Here is an 18,214-nt window from a genome sequence, read left to right as displayed (position 1 = left end):
AGGCCTATGCACGAGAAAGAAACGAAGAACGTAAGAAAATTCCTACATGGTCAACAGCATTATGGACCATGTCTAAGATAGTCCAAGTAGGAACTCATGAAGTCATGATTCATAAGGGATCATTCAATTTTTCGTTTACGTTGCATTTAAGTACCAAGCCTTATTAGATGTCCAATTAAAACCACATAAGTTGGTCATCAGTATCGCACAAATGTGAGTAAAAGATGACAATTTGACGATCACTTCCTAGTTCGATACAGAAAAAAGATATCAAATTTCCAAATGTTAAAAATGAATCTCGGAAAATACATTTTCATAACTCTTACGTCATAAACTCAACCAACAAAAGCCTGGTGGCCGGTGGGTGCATAAGAGCGAGTGTAGACAGACCATAAACACATACTCACTCAAAGCAAGACAAGACAAGAGATCGAAGAAATGTATAGGTGATGATAAATGAAATTCCAACAAGACAAAGCTAGATATTCATACTCACAAGATTGAAGAAAGCCCGGTGTATATAGCAAAACAAACAAAATGCCGAGAGCTATATCCAAATTCAATAGCCTTTGTTTTAAAAAAGACAGCGCAAATGTGCTGTACAACCCCACAAATGATACATACTAGCAAGTTGAATCCAACATGATTCAGTGCAAATTTATCGCCAACAATATAAATGTGAATGCAGACCTAGATAGGCACACGATCTCAAAGTCGAACTTGGGGGACAACTTTAAGTAATTATATAACATCCAAAATCCACCATCAACAAGCTAATAACGTCACTTACTTTTTCAAGTTAAAAAGGAAAAAAAAGCATCTTCATAACTAGCTTGTACAATTCAGTGAGCCCGGCTATTGAAAACATCGAGATCCATCTCAGTACGATCGGTTGCCTGAAGCTCCACCTGAATGCCATCCAATTCCCTCTTGAATCTGTCCTTTGAACTTGCGTAAATCATCTTGCTTCTCACTCTTGCAGTATCAGGAGACCTTCATAAGTCATAGGGAAAACCAAGCAGTTTTAAGTGTTAAAGACATGATATCCAAAAGTTTTATCGAAATGAAATTCAAATTTTAGCATGCCCCATTACCATGCAATGAAAAAGATCTTGCTTTTTTGGCAGTTCTCCTCTGTTACAAAATCAAAGTCAAACACCGCGTAGCGGCATTCATCAGCAGGAAGAGCTGCATTAAAAGCTTCATGTGTTTCAGTCGGCTCTCCAATTTTCTCAACAACTACCTGCTTCTGCTTCTCTTCAATCTTAAAAACAATAAAACGATATGTGCGCTTAGCTTTCAGCTCTAAAAATTTCAGCTTGCAGTCATCATGGACTGCCATCCCAGAAGCTGCATTGGCCTGCCAATTAAGAGAAGTTCATCATAAATATGCCAAATATACAAACCCTAGTGTCAGATTGACTAACCCGCTCAAAATTTAAAACTAATTATTATCTGTTGTCAGCTGTGCATGGACACAAATAGATGCAAGTTGCAACCATAATCTATACACATACAAGCAATGTAATGTTGAAATATGCAATGGATCCATACAACAGTAGTGCAGTCATAATTGAAAATTTGTTAATATAGATTCACCGACTTCATCCTAAATGACGGAGGTTAATTTCAAAAAGAACAGTAGCAAACAACACAGCTAATGCCAAAAACATATCCAACATTATAGGACTGGATATGCTAAAATTCTTGTCTCCATAGAAAGGCCCCTAGACAGTAGGCTAGTTTCTCATATTTCCTTCCCCAGGACCCCAATAGCAAAACTCCATATGGTATTCGCATGTGCAGCCACATCTACTTGGAATCTAAACATAGGAGTTTAAATCCCCTGCTTTACAATGTGATCAACTATTTCAATCTTTCAAGGACACTCACAAAAAAAGAAGCCTGATACAAGATTTAGCTGGGGGCACAAGCATCTAACAATGTCCAATTAAGCAAAAAGATAACTCTGAGGTTCATTTGGTTCTAAAATCTAGATTCAACACTACAACATCGCTCCAATGTCATTATAGTGGGTTACCTACATCAGGCATCCACATGCAAAGCTCACATCTCTTTAGATCTCCATATCTCACTATCTATCAATTTCCTACAGAAATTACAGAATTCCTTTGATTATTATCTGTTTTCATTTATAATGAAATATTCTTGTTTCAATACTACTACTATAAATGGTTCTAATCCCCAATCCCCATATGCTAACCCACCAAGTCATTTTTCAACTCCTCTGCCACAAAAACTAGATCCCTTTTATCCATCATTTACATACAAAGCAACAAACACTTCGCTTATATATATAGACCCACTCTCCACTTCTAATTCGTTGTTATGCCACTCGTCTCAAAGCAATAAACAACAAAGTCTCCTATTTCACAATAAGGATCCCCCTTCCCTAAACTTCTCCCAACTCAGTAATAAAGATCCACACATAAAAGGTGGCTCTTAATGACACAATGCGTTCCAAAGGTCAGATTTTCCACATATAAGACTGTTCTTGCTATCGGCCATTCTTGTTTCTAGTTTGTCCATGACCGTCGTAGGGCCATGATTATGATATGAGAAATCTGAGATGCGTGTGCGGCAGCTGTATTAACGATACCAAATGGAGTAATGATGGTGGCACAACTAGTGGGATCACAGTTCACACACATACTTTTTTTATTTAACAAAGCAAAAATACTCCATAAAAACTAAATTCATGACTTTGTGCCAAAGCATCATACCATACCATTTTAATAAAAATATTGAAAATTTTCAAATGTCATACTCGCTAAACCCTCCAAATGGAACTTTATTGGTTAATGCCGGCTTACATGACAAATGAAAAAACAGACAATCATTTTCTGAATAATTTATCATTTTCGAGAAAGGAAAAAAATTTGTATGACTTTGCCTTTTGATTGAGCTATATAAGATGATTCTGTTGTCAATTTTATTCTCAAAAATTACATTTTTACATACATAAATATTAAAAACTTTGTGCATTACATAGGTTTCTATACTAGTGCGAAATAAAGTGCAAGGAGTATCCAATACAAGAGTGACCATAAGCAAAGAATCACTAGTTCAGAGTTCAGACCATAGGAAATTTTGAAACGAACACACAAAACTTGGATAGAATAATACATTCTATAAATGCCAAAATCGAAATCAAACAGCTCCTTAGAACATTCAACCCTAATTAATCCTTCACCAACTCAACTCATAAAACACAACTGTGACCTAAAACTGTTCCAGATTAACCAGGAGGACTCTTTAACTTCCATCTCATGGTAATCACTAAAGCTAAGCAGCATGCACCAACTTTAAATCATTGGCTATACACAAATCACTAATCATTGCGAAATCAAGTACCAAGTCCAACAAGCAACACAATTATTACATGATCCACCGACAATCGGATTAATATAAATCAATAAGCTCAAATTTCGCAACAATTGGACTTCGTCATAGCAAGTAAAACCGCAGATCCAAAGGCGGCTCCAACTCAAAAGCACTCCAGAAACGATGCCAAAACAAAAAGATAATCCCGATTACAGATCAAAATACCAAATTTTATATTTTCAGCACAAAAAATCCTCATTAATTACAATTAAAAAAGAAAAAAAAAACTGAAATCAAACCTGATTGTAATCAAAATAAATAATAATGATGATAATAAATAAGTACAAAAAAAGGAGAGAATTCATTACCATAGCTAGCGTGAGTGACCAGAAGTAGAGATTATTTAGGGGAGAGAAAATAAAGGGATGAAGACTGCGTAGAAGTGAAGTCCGAAGAGGTGTCTTTTATGGTCCGGTCTTTCTTTCTCTCACTAGAATTTGTATGTGTCAAAAGACAGATGAATCAATGGCAATTATAAGGGGCCAAGGGGGTGTTTAAAGAAGGTGGTGTGACCCTTTTGTCCTTCAAAGTTCTCTTTATCATTCCCACCTTCCATCTCTAAATTACTCCATCAGAGAATGATGGAACACATATGCGTGACAACGGAGATATAGAGAAAAGTCGGTTTAACGAATCATTTTGTGTCACGTGGAATTTTGTAATTAAATTAAAATTTATAAATCTCTTATTTGCCTCTTGCATAATAAAAATCTCGATTATTTAAAAAAAAAATCTCAATTATTAATAAAAATCTCTTATTATTTATTCATTTAAAATGCCTTTTAAATGCATTCTATTGCATTTTAAAACTCGTATAATTACACTCAAATTCCTTTATATTGCAAGACTTATTTTATCACTAGAGAGTCATAAAAATTCATATCAATATAAAGCAATCAAAAAATATTCTAGATGAATAAATAATTTTACGTGTGGGATTTTTATATATTAGTCAAAAAGTGTAATTTCATTATTATACACGGTAAACTTGAACATTTAAAATTTTTTAAATTATATAGTATTTTTTATTTTGTTTGATGTTTTATTAAAGGAAAACTAAAATTTTAAAAATGCACATTAACCCTGTGATATATGAACATTTTCACCTGTATATATCATTTATTCATTTGAAGAACTTTTTGATAGGATTACTTGTACATGCATTTAGAACATGGGCACATGGCATATATTAGCCTAATTGTTAAGTCAAGTTGGAAACGGAAGTCGAATTTGCTTTTAAATTGTCCTATAAACTAATAAAATGACATTGTTTTCTCTCTTCCTCCCTTTCTGATCCATAATTCTTCCTACTTATCAAAAACTTCATAGCAGTCTCCATATCTCTTACAAAACACCCTCATAGTATTTGTTTATTAACATCCTACACCTGCTTAATCTTGAAGTCAGGAAAATCCTTATACCTTCAAGCATGGTAAGGTATCCTAATAGGCTAATACCCATTATTGGGGCTAACCAAGGTATATGTGGGTCAGGACTTTGAGCTCTACACAAATATGCATGAAAAATTGTACATTTTCTTCATCTAGCAGTTTTTTGGCACATTGATAGGTCCTTATTTTATGCTATCAATGGATGCCTTTTAAATTCACTTATCAAATCATTTTGATGTAATTTATATCTATTTATCCATTTATTATAAAATGTGGTTACAAAGAACTTATTTGTTAAAATATAATAGTTATCAATTTCTAGTATCAAGTAATTAAACTTGATCACAAGTTGACAAATAGATAAGTGAAGTATTACTCTATTTCAAGAAGAGATTAATGGGCTAAATACTACATAAAATTTTATGAAAGACAGTCTCTTTGAGAGACTGCTTTTAGATGAGCCAGCCCAAAAAAAAATCAAAATTATAATTTACTGATTTTTGTTTAATTAATTAAATGCATTTACTTAAATTGGAATCTGTACCCATCATTTGACTGCCTCATTGTTGCCTGCGCCAATTAATGTGGTAAGCTGCTCATCATTAAACCAAAACACCATTTGAATTCTCACTGGTCTTTCTTTCTCTTCATTCTCAAAAACCCTTTTCATCTGGTTTTCATCTTGTCAAGTTCAGTTCACCATTTTTGTCGTTTTGCCATTTTCGTGTTTCTCGTGACCCAATTTATGAAGTGGGTTTTATCATGACCCAATTTATGAAAAAAGCTTCATGACCCAAAAGTGGGTTTTATCATGACCCAATTCATGAAAAAAGCTTCATTAATCTTGCTTAGTTTCTTCCATTTTTGAGTTCTTCTCTTTCATCAAAAAGCTTGGTTAGTTCATCATTTAAATCAGGTATTTAAAATTGTCAAGCAAATTTATGTTTCTAGGTTTTGCATTTGGGTTTTTTTTCGTATTTCGATATAAATTTTCAGTTTGTTATTTTATTGCATTTAATATGTAATCTTCATCAATTTTCAGTCATGGATGATGATGATGATGATGAACAAACTTTAGGCTCTGTCATGGAGAACTTGAAAAATCTCATCTCATAAGGAAAGGAGCGTTGATGATGATGATTCAGGCCTTAATCCTAAACGCAAGAAGACAAAATTATGCTATATGAAAATGTAAACAGATGAAGGATCGTAAGTAAATTAGATGTTCATAATACATTTGATTCATTCTGGTGTTTTTGTTTTCATGTAAATTGACATTATTCTTATGGGAATTGGCATTTATTCTTATATAAGTTGAGATTATGTTTATTGTAAATCGATATTAGATATGATATAAGTGGATATTAGGTTTATTATAAGTTGGCATTAAGTCTGATTTAAATTGAAATTTATTCTTATATAAATTGGGATTATGTTTATTATAAGTTGAAATTAAACCTGATATAAGTGGAATTTTTCTTGTTTTAAATTTGCATTAGATCTAATGTTATTTGGCATAAAGTAAAATCAAATTAGCATTTAATTTGAGTTAAGTTGGGATTATGTTTGTTGTGAGTTTGTATTTAATCTGTTTTTTAAGTTAGAACTATGTTTATTGTAAGTTGATATTATATAAATTTTAAGTTGGCATTAGTATGATGTAAATTGATTTTAATTATGATATAAGTGGATATTAAGTCTATTATAAGTGGACTTTAAGCTTAAAATAAATTGGCACATAGTCTGATGTAAGTTGGCATTAAGTTGTTATAAATAGGCATTAGATCTAGTGTAAATTGACTTTAAATCTATCGTAAGTTGGCATTTAGTTTGTTCTAAATTGGAATTCTGTTTATTGTAAATTGGCTTTAAATCTATTATAAGTTGACATTTAATCTGTTCTATTCGGATTTTGTTAATTGTAAGTTGACATTATATAACTTATAAGTTAGCATTTGTATGATGTAAGTTGACATTTAGTATGATATAAGTGGTTCTTAAGTCTGATATAAGTAGAATTTAAGCTTAATATAAATTGGCTATGAGTTTGATATAAAATTTACTTAATTTGTTATTTTGCATACAACACTGAGCTATATATACTAATAACAAACCACAACTTTTTTTGTGCAATGGTTACTCCAGCACATATTGGCGATGTGAATTCTATCAAATTTTTAGGCTTGTTAAAGGATACCGTTGATCAATGTTGAGCGCTCAAAGCAAAAAAAAGAGCAAATGGAATAAGAGAAGCTTTTATCATTTAGACAACTTGGGTTATTGATTAAAACAATTGTGGATTTTGAGAATGGTTTAAACAAGAGAAGCTTTCATCATTTAGACAACTTGGATTATTGATTTAAATAGTTGTGGATTTTCAATGTTTTTGAGAATGGTTTAAACATTGAATTACTGTGTAATTGATTTAAATAGTTGTGGATTTTTTCATGATGTATCATGTAATTTCATCATTTAGACATCTTGGGTTATTGTCTGTTATTTTGGAATCAAATTCAATCAGTGTGAAATCGGTTCATTATATTAAGATTGAATAAGTTTGCATGAAGTATGATATAATTGCGTATTTAATTGCCATTGAATATTATATAAGTTGGCATTAAATATAAAATAATTTGTCATTAAGTTTTATTTAAATTGACATTAAGTTATATGACGTTAGATTTGATGTCTAATGTGAGTAGAAAATAGCTATAATGTAAGTTGGCATTAAGTCTAAATTGAATTGGCATTAAGAATAATATAAGTTGGGATTAACTATAAGTCAAAATTAAATTGGCATTAAACATAATAATATTTTATGAAGTTAGATTGATGTCTGATGAAAGTAGAAAATTATAAGTTGACAGTGAATATTATTATAAGTTTGCATTTAATCTGAGTAAAGTTTCATCAAGTCTTATTTAAATTGGCATTAAGTTATATGAAGTTAATACTATAAGTCAAAGTTAAGTTAAGTTAAAAATAATATAATAATACTAGTTTAAAAGCCCGTGCAATGCATGGAGTTTAGTATAGAGACATAAATAAACAAACTTTAGAGAATAATGCAAGAAAAAAACTCTTTTGTTTAAGAATAGTATGTAAATATTAAATTGATACATTTGGCAAAGCTCTAAGAAGTCATTATTTGTTATTTTCCAACTCTTTTTATTAATATTTATGATTATGATGATAATTTAAATTAATATATTTTTCAAAAATAATTTCTTAGTTATGTATAAATTATATTTTTCTTAAAAATTAATTTATTTGTGATTTTTATTTAGATATATAGAATTAATGTAATAATATTTACTTAACCTACTTTAACTCTAAATTTATTTAGGTAAATAAATAGTCACGCAATAAATTATAGTCCTATCAAATTAATATCGCAATGTGTTATTTTTCAATTCTTTTATTAGTATTTTTGATTATGATTTTGATAACACTATAAACTCCTATATATGATATTAGTTTTAAAAACAAATCCCTAAGTATGACAATAATACATGTTATATTGAAAATTATTCTCTAGAGTTTATTATTTAGGTATATGTAGTTATAAGATCTTTAGAATAAGTAATCCTTTTTTTTAAAAACCTGGTTAAAATGATGTGTTGATTTTGGTAATTAGTTATCTAATTAATTGAAACATAATGTGTTAACTATTAAAATAATGACATTTGGCAAAGCTCTCATGACTTGTCATTTGTCATTTTACAGCAAAATTATTAAATAGTTTGATTTTATAATAATATAAGTCAAATTAAGTTAAGTTAAGAATAATATAATAATATTTTATAATATAACAGTAGAAAATTAAGTTAAGTAAGAATAATATAAGTTGGGATTAACTATAAGTCAAAATTAAATTGGCATTGAACATAATAATATTTTATGAAGTTAGATTTGATGTCTGATGAAAGTAGAAAATTATAAGTTGGCAGTAAATATTATTATAAGTTTGCATTTAATCTGAGTAAGTTTCCATTAAGTCTTATTTAAATTGGCATTAAGTTATATGAAGTTAATATTATTATAAGAATGATGTAAGTTGGGTTTAAGAAAGTATAAACTGAAATTATATATAACATAAGTTGACAATAAAAATGATGTAAGTTTGCATCATAAAAAAGTTATCAAATAGTCATAAATAAACCTCTAAGCATACGTTATATAATTTTTTTGTTTGGTATTATGGAACCAAACTCCTTGTTTTTAGTTGTTCGACTGTGTTCTCTTCTCAAAATGACCTTTAATTCTCTTTATTCTCCCCTTTGTCACTGTCTTTTCATTATCAAGCACAATATATCTGTCATTGTCAATATTTGTTTGTGACTGACATTGTTGACCTTTAAGTGTCGCAAGAACATCTACATTTTTAAGGTCACTAATATGTATTCTTACTTGTAGTGGATTAGCATAATCAATATTTTATGTAATATCATCACTATTGTTGTGGGGGATAACTTGTAGTTGATTATCACAACTATTTCCTGTTAGCATAAGAATGACTCACAACCTCAATTACTATTTAAAGTATTTTCAGCAAAGTTATTGATTGTAACACTTTTAAAGCCAAGTTAAATAACATACAATGTCAATTTACAGCAAACTTAATGTCAACTTACATAAGACATAATGCCAACATAATATCAACTTAATGCCAACTTAATACCAGCTTAATGCCAAATTAGTGCCAACTTACATAAGACCTAATGTCAATTCACATAAGACATGATGCCAATTTATATAACACTTAATGCCAAATCATAATAAACTTAATGCCAACTCACATAAGACTTACATGATATGTAATGCCAACTTTCAACAATTTTAATACCAACTTACATGATACATAATGCCAACTTACATAATATTTAACACCAATATTCATGCAATATAATGCGAACTTACATAATATTTAATACCAACTTAGCATAAGTTTAATAACAATTTACATATTTAACACCAATACTTATGAAATATAATGCCAACTTATAACATATTTTACACCAACTTACACGACATTTAATACCAATTTACACGATATTTAATGCCAATTTCTAACTTATTTAATACTAATTTATAACAAACTTAATACCAACTTTTAAGATATGTAATGCCAACTTTTAACAGGTGTACTCTCGATTTACATGTTATGTAAAATCAACTTATAAGAATTTTAGTGCCAACTTACTACAACTTTAATACCAACTTACAACAAATATAATACCAACCTATATTATATTTATTGCCAACCTTTAACAAATTTAGTACCAACTTACATGATACTTAATTCCAGCTTCCAACTTAACTAATACCAACTTATACAATATTAAAATGCCAACTTACAACTATTAACAGGTTTTATTTACTAACCTTCGTATTGACGTACTGTCATTCGATCATCATGCTCGAACATCAATTGTTTGAACTTCGTCAAAATTAGTCATATTGACTTAATAAACATTTGATTTATCGAAGTATTAATCATACAAACATAAGAAGAAAAGATTTTAACATACCTATATCATCCTGCGAAATTGATTTCGTTTGAGCTTGTGTTGCAAACTGCTCAAATTCATCCATGAAAGCATTTACGGTGTTTCTTTTATGGAGAGAATGTGAATAAATTTGAAATTGGAGCATGAATTCATATTTGAATCTGATTTTTTAGTTATATTTATTCATTGGTTATTCAATAATTGTTTGCATCAGTTTTCAAGAAGAGTAGTAATGATGGTCATTGGAATATGGAAGGTTTTTGGAGAAATGAGCTCTCTTTCTGGCTATTGTTGGGTGCTGTGTAATTAATTTTTTATCTTTTTAAAGTCCAAAAATATTGAATGGGTCTTGAGGAACGTCTCTCAAAGAGACGGTCTCTCAAGAGACTTACTGAAATACTAAGAGAGAAAAAGGAAATAAAAAGTTCAACCCAGACGTACGGGGCACGAACTCGCACCTTAACCACTGAGGGTGCGCACAAAAGATTGGCCTAAGACATGTGAAACAATGTTCGCAAAACGCATGGAATCACATTATTTTCTGATCTTAGTTTACAAATTCTTTCCATATCTGTTATACGTGAACTATTTACACATATACTACTTTTAGTTTAGAATAACTTTTAATACAAATAGTGTCCTTTGGCCATTAGTTGTAAAGAGTCCTTAAAAACATAGAATATATAATTTATTTTATGTTTTCTCTCTCTAATTATGTTTTAAGTTTTCTTTGCTTATATAGAAAGACCACACTGAACATCTTAGGATCATACTCCAAACTTTGCGAAACCATTAGTTTTAAGTTTGAGAAGTGTGAGTTTTGGCCAGAGTGCGTTGCCTTTTTGAGGCACATTATCTCTCGTGATGAATTTTCTGTTGATCTACCAGAGATTGAGGCAGTATTATCTCGGGTGAAACCCAAGAACACATCATAAATTTGCAGTTTTTTAGGTTTAGCTGGTTACTATCAGCGTTTTGTTAAGAACTTCTCGAAGATTGCGCGACCTTTGACACAGTTGGCTATGAAGGATTGTAAGTTTGTGTGGGATTACTAATGTGAGGAGGCCTTTCAGACTCTGAATTCTTGTCTCACATTTGCTCCAATTCTCGTACCTGATGGTGATTCAAATATTATCAAAGGCCCATTATCAAAGGGGGCCCTAAAAAAATTTTTTATACTTATTTGATTTATTGTTTCAATTACCGTGAATACATGTATACTATTTTTTACAAGATTAAAGAGCCAAATATAATTAGTGTAATCAATGGAGATATTTTTTATATACTAGTATTTTGATTTTTTTTCTTTAAATTGTAAGGATCTATAACATAAATTTGACACGGAGACCCCAAAATTTACTAAATGTCCATCTCATAATTTAAGATGGAGAAACAATATAGTGAATAAATACAAAATTCGTTTTATTCAAATCTTTTCAAACTCGCTTCTTATTGGTTCATTCAAAAGCACACGGATCGCGCTCTACATATTTTTAGACCATCGATACATTCTAATCTAACGGCTCAAACCCACGATCCGCTCCGCACAATATTTCCCACTCTCAAAACTGCACTATATAAACATTCTCCCTCCGTTCTAGAATACCATTGTATTTAAATTTCTTTAATCTCAGTCTCTTCTACTTTCTCAACCAAAAAGCCTAGATTGTTTTAGATAAAGAAAGCTTTAAACAGCACATTAATGGATACCGCTGGAGGAAAGGGAAAGAAAGGAGCCGCTGGAAGGAAAGGAGGAGGCCCTAAGAAGAAGCCAGTTTCAAGATCTGTTAAAGCTGGATTGCAATTTCCAGTTGGAAGAATTGGGAGGTACTTGAAGAAAGGAAGATATGCTCAACGTGTTGGTACTGGTGCTCCTGTTTATCTTGCTGCTGTTCTTGAATACCTTGCCGCAGAGGTATAACTTCTTTTTTGACATACTCTCAGTTTTTCTTTTGCTATTCGTTTACAAGTTTTAGGTAATTTGCTATTAAATCGCGTTTACAAGTTATGAAGTATTTTAAGATTTTGCTTCGTTAAATTTGATTTCAAATGTAATTTATTATTTGCTATTAGAAGGCGTTTGAACATTGTAGTTATTTTTGTTCATTGATAATTTAATCGAGATTATTTGGGATTAGATCTGGACTTCTTGTTTTAATTTTTGGTTATTTGGCATTTTTGAAAATATCCGAAAATTTGGGAGTTTATATAGCCAGGTTTACCTGAATACCGAACAACTGATTTCAAAATAATCTGGTAGATCTTTCGAATTTGATTGATGATTTATCATTTATTTCTAACGATTGTTTGGGTTTTGAAAATAAATGAAGGTGTTGGAGTTGGCAGGAAACGCAGCAAGAGACAACAAGAAGAACAGAATCATCCCAAGGCACGTTCTTCTTGCAGTGAGGAATGATGATGAACTTGGAAAGTTGTTAGCTGGAGTAACAATTGCTCATGGAGGTGTTCTTCCAAACATTAACCCAGTCTTGTTGCCCAAGAAGACTGCAGAGAAGACTCCTAAAGAGCCCAAGTCTCCATCAAAAGCAACCAAATCTCCAAAGAAAGCTTAGATTAGATGATGATGATAAAAATGGACTTGTTGGTTCTAGTTTAGAGTTATGATTTCTCTATTGCACTTTGTAACTACTAGTTAGTTGGATAAGTTTAAACAAGAATATGAAAGAATAGGGTATATTGTAATGATGATGAGCTAAGGTTTGTTCTATGGGTATTGGATCAATAATTTATTGATTTTCCTTCTCTTGTATGAAATTAAATCCTAAATTATGATTGTCTTTTTCTTTCAATTTTGCAAGCAGTTGTAACGTTTTGAAGTACTAGTAGTGTATTGGTTTAGTTTAAGATGGATCCACAAAGAGTAGAGCGTAGATACCAAAAGCTAGTAAAAAGAGGACTTGTTTACCAAAAATGGACATCATATTCCTTCTTAAACACGGAATTGTAGGATGTGGAGCCTCCAAAATCTTCCTGTAATTTTCATATGCTAAGCAAATTGAATGTTCACGTCACCACTTGATAGCTTCTCTGCTAGTATCTGGAATTTCAAAGGTCCAGTCCAGTACATCTAGAGAAGATTAGAGCCTGAATGTTGGGTTTGATCTCCAATTGAGCTACCTGAGTTCACAACAATATTAGAGTAGGCTAATAAATGTGGAAGTGTAGGCTTAAAAGTGGTACGAAAGGTTAATGACCATGGCTTTAAGGTGTACTAATAAAACATGGTTATATGTAAGTATTAAGGTAATTTAAGCAATAAAAACTAATGTAAACAAGATATCAAGATTTAAGGTGATTTACCATTAATGAGGCTATATCTTACACGTTAGGCTAGTGTATTATTATGTGTTTAAAGGATAGAGGAGCTTGAAAGCTCATTACAATGTTGAAGGAATTACATTAATAGAGTTTGTGTGTGTGAACATTACATTGAGTAGAGAATTAAAGAGAGTGGTAAGGATAGATAATGGGAGGCTCAAGCTTTGTAGCTTGGCTCTAATCAATACGATAAAGCACTACACATATATGTAGGCCAAGGGGGACAATGGGGCAGCAACTTTGAAACAGCAAGCAGCAGTATGCAATTGAACAGAACAGGGGGCTGCAACTGGCTCTGGTGCACTTTTTCCAGCCTGTTGCACAGTCCTCTAGGTCCCCTATGGTCTCCCTATGCTCCCATTGCTTGATCTAGCTTGTGTGAACTACATTGCCTTATTTATAAATGACAAACCCATATGAAATACTCCATACACTTGTTTTATGCACACAATAAGAGTGTATACTCTTTCATGACTTGGAGTGTCTTTACCACTCATTATAATACATGTTTAAGGTCTAGTAATCTTAGTTTGTTACTTTAACCTTTTAAGACCAAATTCTTCTACTCTTTTGATTGTCATCTAATATATGACTAATTGGTGCAAGACTCAAGTCACACTTCTTTCGAAGAACTCAAGAGATTAGTCCTAAATAAATAACACAAGACGAGATTGCAACAAAAAGAGAAGAGGAAATTATAGAATGGGAAAATGGGAAGCAATGAAAAACTACCTATTTTTAATAACAGTTCATGCTTGCACAAATTTGTAACAGTAGACAAGACCTTCCGCTACTTGGTAATATGGTATGCAAAATAGCACCAACTTAAATGGTATGCAAGGACTAGCTGTGTGTTATCTGAAATCAGGAATCCTGAAGAAATGAAATTCATCACTTCATGATCATGAAAGTATTGAAGAGATCACTTATGAGTTAAACAGAATAGCAACATCATTAAAAAAGTAAGGAGCAGGGGACAATTCATAGAAGTGTAAGAAAATCCGAGTAAATGGAAGTAAGGTCATCATATGATTCTCGTATGTCATCCCAACCATCTTGTCTTTTTTGCTGCACCCAAAAGTTTATGAATCAAACAAACATTTTATCAATTTTAGCAACTAAAATAAGAGACGTAGCCTAACTAAAAAACTGATGCATCAAAGTCGTTCGAAGACAAAGATAATACAACAGTCTATAATGGACCCTATTCTTGATTCCTGTTAACTAATGAAGGCAATGACCCAGGACTTCAATTCACTTACTGCAGGAGGAAAAAGAAGAATGACGTTGCATAAGCCACTGAAAGTTACGTTTCTTCTAGAAAGGGAATCTAAAAGTCAGTTCTGTTGAGGGAGGGGCAAATTTGCTATATTTGTTATATGGTTCTGTTACGGAGGAATGGGGAGTCTATATAAGTCTTGTATATAGATAGGGGTATGTGGGATTATATCATTTATACACTATAGAGTTACTGAACCAGTCAAAGAGTTCAGGATGTGCATTCAGCTTATCTAGATTACATAATACAATATAAGCATTCCCTCGGTTCTTGCTTCTTCAGTTAATTGTTCTTCTCTTCTGTCTTCTTCTGCTTTATTGTGTTCTTTTCTTTCTCAAGTAGATTCTGGAGGATTACTGACTACATTACGTAGTCAAGTTGAAGACAAGAAATAAGCATCATGTTCAATAAAAAAACCCTGTTAAAGACCGAACTCACTAAATCTCCTCAGTTGTTATAGGTACATTTGGTAGTAAGATTATAATTAGTTATAAGTGGGTATTAGTGATAGTCTTAGTAGTTAGTACTATAAAAGGGATATAAGGGTGTATTAGATTTTAGGAAATATAATGAAATTCAACAACCATAACATTAGTATTTGAGCAGCCACCATCCACGCTGCCCTCTCATCAAAATGTTCATGACAATAGGCACCCCAAGTATTGAAGAATAAACAAATTAAATTTTTGTCTTCAAATCTTGAAGTCTTTTAGTACTGATATTGCATTTTCTTTTTAGATTGAAGCAATCTGGCACCTATAACTAGAAAGACAGTGGCAATAGAAGAACAAGTAAAAAATTTGGAAAGGACGCTAGAAGAACAATCCCAGGCTACGCAGCAGGTGATGCAAATGCTTGTTGAATTGAAGGACCGAGCCTTAGTGGATTCACCAAGAAACAATCATTAAGAGGTCAAGTCCACCAGACCTCTAGGTATGGCACCTAAAATCCAATGTCCAACTTTTAATGGCATAAATCCAAGAAATTGGGTTAAGAAGTGCAATAGATATTTCAGTTTATGTAAAATTGCTGAAGAGTCAAAAGTAGAATTAGCTTCTTTATATATGATAGATAAAGCCGAGTCATGGGTTCCAAGTTACCTGGCAAATAGAACTGATGTGAGTTGGGAAGATTTTAAATGGGTCCTAGCTGCAAGATTCGAAGATGACATTGGGGATAATGCAGTTGAGCACTTTAATAAACTTTCCTAATTGAATCCTTTGGAAGAATATATAGACTCTCTCGAAGACTTAAGATCAATTTTGCTTCAAAATGGTCATCGATTGAATAGTGCATATTTGTTGCAAAGTTTTATAGGGGGTCTGAGGGAAGAGACTGAACCTTTTGTTAAGGCTTTTAATCCCACATCCATTTCAGATGCCATTAGGTATGCAAGATTACAAGAAGAACAACTTAAAGCATGTGCAGAAAAATTAACAGTAAAATCATTTGCAAATAAATCAATGAGTGCCTATAAACCTCAACAACCTTACACTACTAAGACTATCACTAATACCCACTTATAACTAATTACAATCGTACTACCAAATGTATCTATAACATCAGTTCGTAAGAATTTCAACATAATTGAATAATTGAGCCAATATATGCATCTATTCAGAACTTTTAGCCCCAACCATAACCCATTGGTGTACTCCTAATAAATCTCCCCTAGGCCAAACCCTAATCCAGAAAAATAAAGAAACCCTATAAACTCACTTTTTGCTTGTACATCATTCCACTCACAACTATTTAATTCTTTCAAAAAAATTTATCTTCGTCAATTTATGTCCTATTTTGTCTGTGACTTTCTTCATTATGTGCTACATACAAAGTTTATATATTGCATTTGGAAAATATTCTTAATTGCAATATTCATTGTTGGGTCTTGATTAGTTATCAAATAAGTATGCATATAATCCCTCATAACGTATGAAAAAGTCTTAAACAACCACTCAAATGACTTAGTATTCTCTCTAGCTAACAAACCAACACCAAATGTAATACAAAACCTATGATGGTTTACATTGGTATTTATTAGTATCATAAGTAAAGGTGATTATCTCTCCAAATAGGGTATAATTCTTTCCTATTTTTTACACCACCCAAAAAAGACATAAAAATGCGGTTATCCTCATCTAATGCATAGTCAAAATAAAACCTCGAGAAAATATCTCTTTTCTTAATGAAATTCTCAATCAACATCTTTCCATCATCACTTTTGATGTAATTTTGAAATCTCTATGAAAATTAACTCATGCGTTTTTTGATATCAAATTCTTGTTTTATATAGTTATTTTCCTATTACCCCTTAAATAATGTCGTGATGTAGGGGTAACAAAACAATGACTATGTCCCTCAATAACTTGAAGACAAAATACATTCCTTTTTTTTTTTTTTTGTCAAATTTCAATGTGTTATACTTCTTAAATAAAGGCAAAGGTACTATGGCATTGAAAGAAGCAACTGATAAATCAAGACTCAAACAGCATGCCGTGGAGATGTGGGATTGCATCCTACAAAGATTCTTGGAAGATGATCAGTTAGGTTTTTCCCATGAATTCGAGTCTTGTCACTACACCATTAAACTTTTGACTCTGATATTACTTACTACTGACACCTCCAGGCCTAAAATAGCAACCAAAATTATTCTCTAGTTCTTTTCTTTTACAGTTTTAACCCAAAACTATCACCTAGTATCAGAGCCACAATCGATCAGTAGGGTGAGTCCCACTAATTAACAACATTTAAAACAGATTGAATAAGATCTATAAAGAATGGAAGATCTGTTTCACTAGGTAACTACCTTTTGAGGTTGCAACCTTGGAGGAAAGAATATCCAAGAAACAAGAAAACAACGAGAACGATATCGCCAATGCAGAAAAGAACCTTGCCCTTTTGAGGGAATGACAGAACAAGCTATTGAAGAGAGGTCATCAAATTCCTCAATCTTCAGGGAGTAGAAGCGAAGTACCATTTGATGTGGGAAAGAACGTGAAGGGGTCCAACGGAAGTGGATTCAAATCTCACCAATTACTGGGGAGAGAATTCAATCAAAGGGGAGTGAATAATTTGGAAATACAGAAAACTAGATCTACCTAATTTCAGTAGTGAGAATCCTGATGGGTGGATCATAATTTATGATGGTTGAAAAATATTTTTCCTTTTACTGATAAAATGAGATATGAGAAGGTGAAGGTTGCAAAGGTTAGTCTAGAAGGAGAGGCACTTCTTTGGTATCAATGGGAAAATCAGCGTTCACCATTGCTAACTTGAAAGGAGTTGATGGC

The 18,214-nt window shown here is 31.9% G+C and overlaps 2 protein-coding genes and 2 long non-coding RNA genes across 4 annotated transcripts; 2 read left to right on the top strand and 2 right to left on the bottom strand.

Moving 5' to 3' along the window:
* Window positions 1-500: 500 nt before the first annotated feature.
* On the bottom strand, window positions 501-3,988 carry LOC130827248 (actin-depolymerizing factor 2-like). Its single transcript, XM_057692914.1, has 3 exons — window positions 3,714-3,988; window positions 1,095-1,360; window positions 501-993 (listed from the first exon to the last, which is right to left on the bottom strand). The coding sequence occupies exons 1-3, from the start codon at window positions 3,714-3,716 to the stop codon at window positions 843-845; spliced, it is 420 nt and encodes a 139-aa protein (XP_057548897.1). The 5' UTR covers window positions 3,717-3,988; the 3' UTR covers window positions 501-842.
* Window positions 3,989-4,702: 714 nt separating this feature from the next.
* On the top strand, window positions 4,703-7,114 carry LOC130827250 (uncharacterized). The gene is made up of 3 exons (XR_009047186.1): window positions 4,703-4,883; window positions 5,839-6,005; window positions 6,942-7,114. It is a non-coding gene; the product is annotated as an uncharacterized LOC130827250 (long non-coding RNA).
* Window positions 7,115-11,676: 4,562 nt separating this feature from the next.
* LOC130827244 (histone H2A-like) lies at window positions 11,677-13,116 on the top strand. The gene is made up of 2 exons (XM_057692910.1): window positions 11,677-12,221; window positions 12,637-13,116. The coding sequence occupies exons 1-2, from the start codon at window positions 12,009-12,011 to the stop codon at window positions 12,877-12,879; spliced, it is 456 nt and encodes a 151-aa protein (XP_057548893.1). The 5' UTR covers window positions 11,677-12,008; the 3' UTR covers window positions 12,880-13,116.
* Window positions 12,888-13,812, bottom strand: LOC130827251 (uncharacterized). Its single transcript, XR_009047187.1, has 2 exons — window positions 13,628-13,812; window positions 12,888-13,444 (listed from the first exon to the last, which is right to left on the bottom strand). It is a non-coding gene; the product is annotated as an uncharacterized LOC130827251 (long non-coding RNA).
* Window positions 13,813-18,214: the final 4,402 nt, after the last annotated feature.

This window comes from Amaranthus tricolor, chromosome 11 (assembly GCF_026212465.1).
Source record: "Amaranthus tricolor cultivar Red isolate AtriRed21 chromosome 11, ASM2621246v1, whole genome shotgun sequence".
NCBI lineage: Eukaryota > Viridiplantae > Streptophyta > Magnoliopsida > Caryophyllales > Amaranthaceae > Amaranthus > Amaranthus tricolor.
Note: the sequence above shows the minus strand (reverse complement) of the source record. Positions and strands in the feature narration are given on the sequence as shown.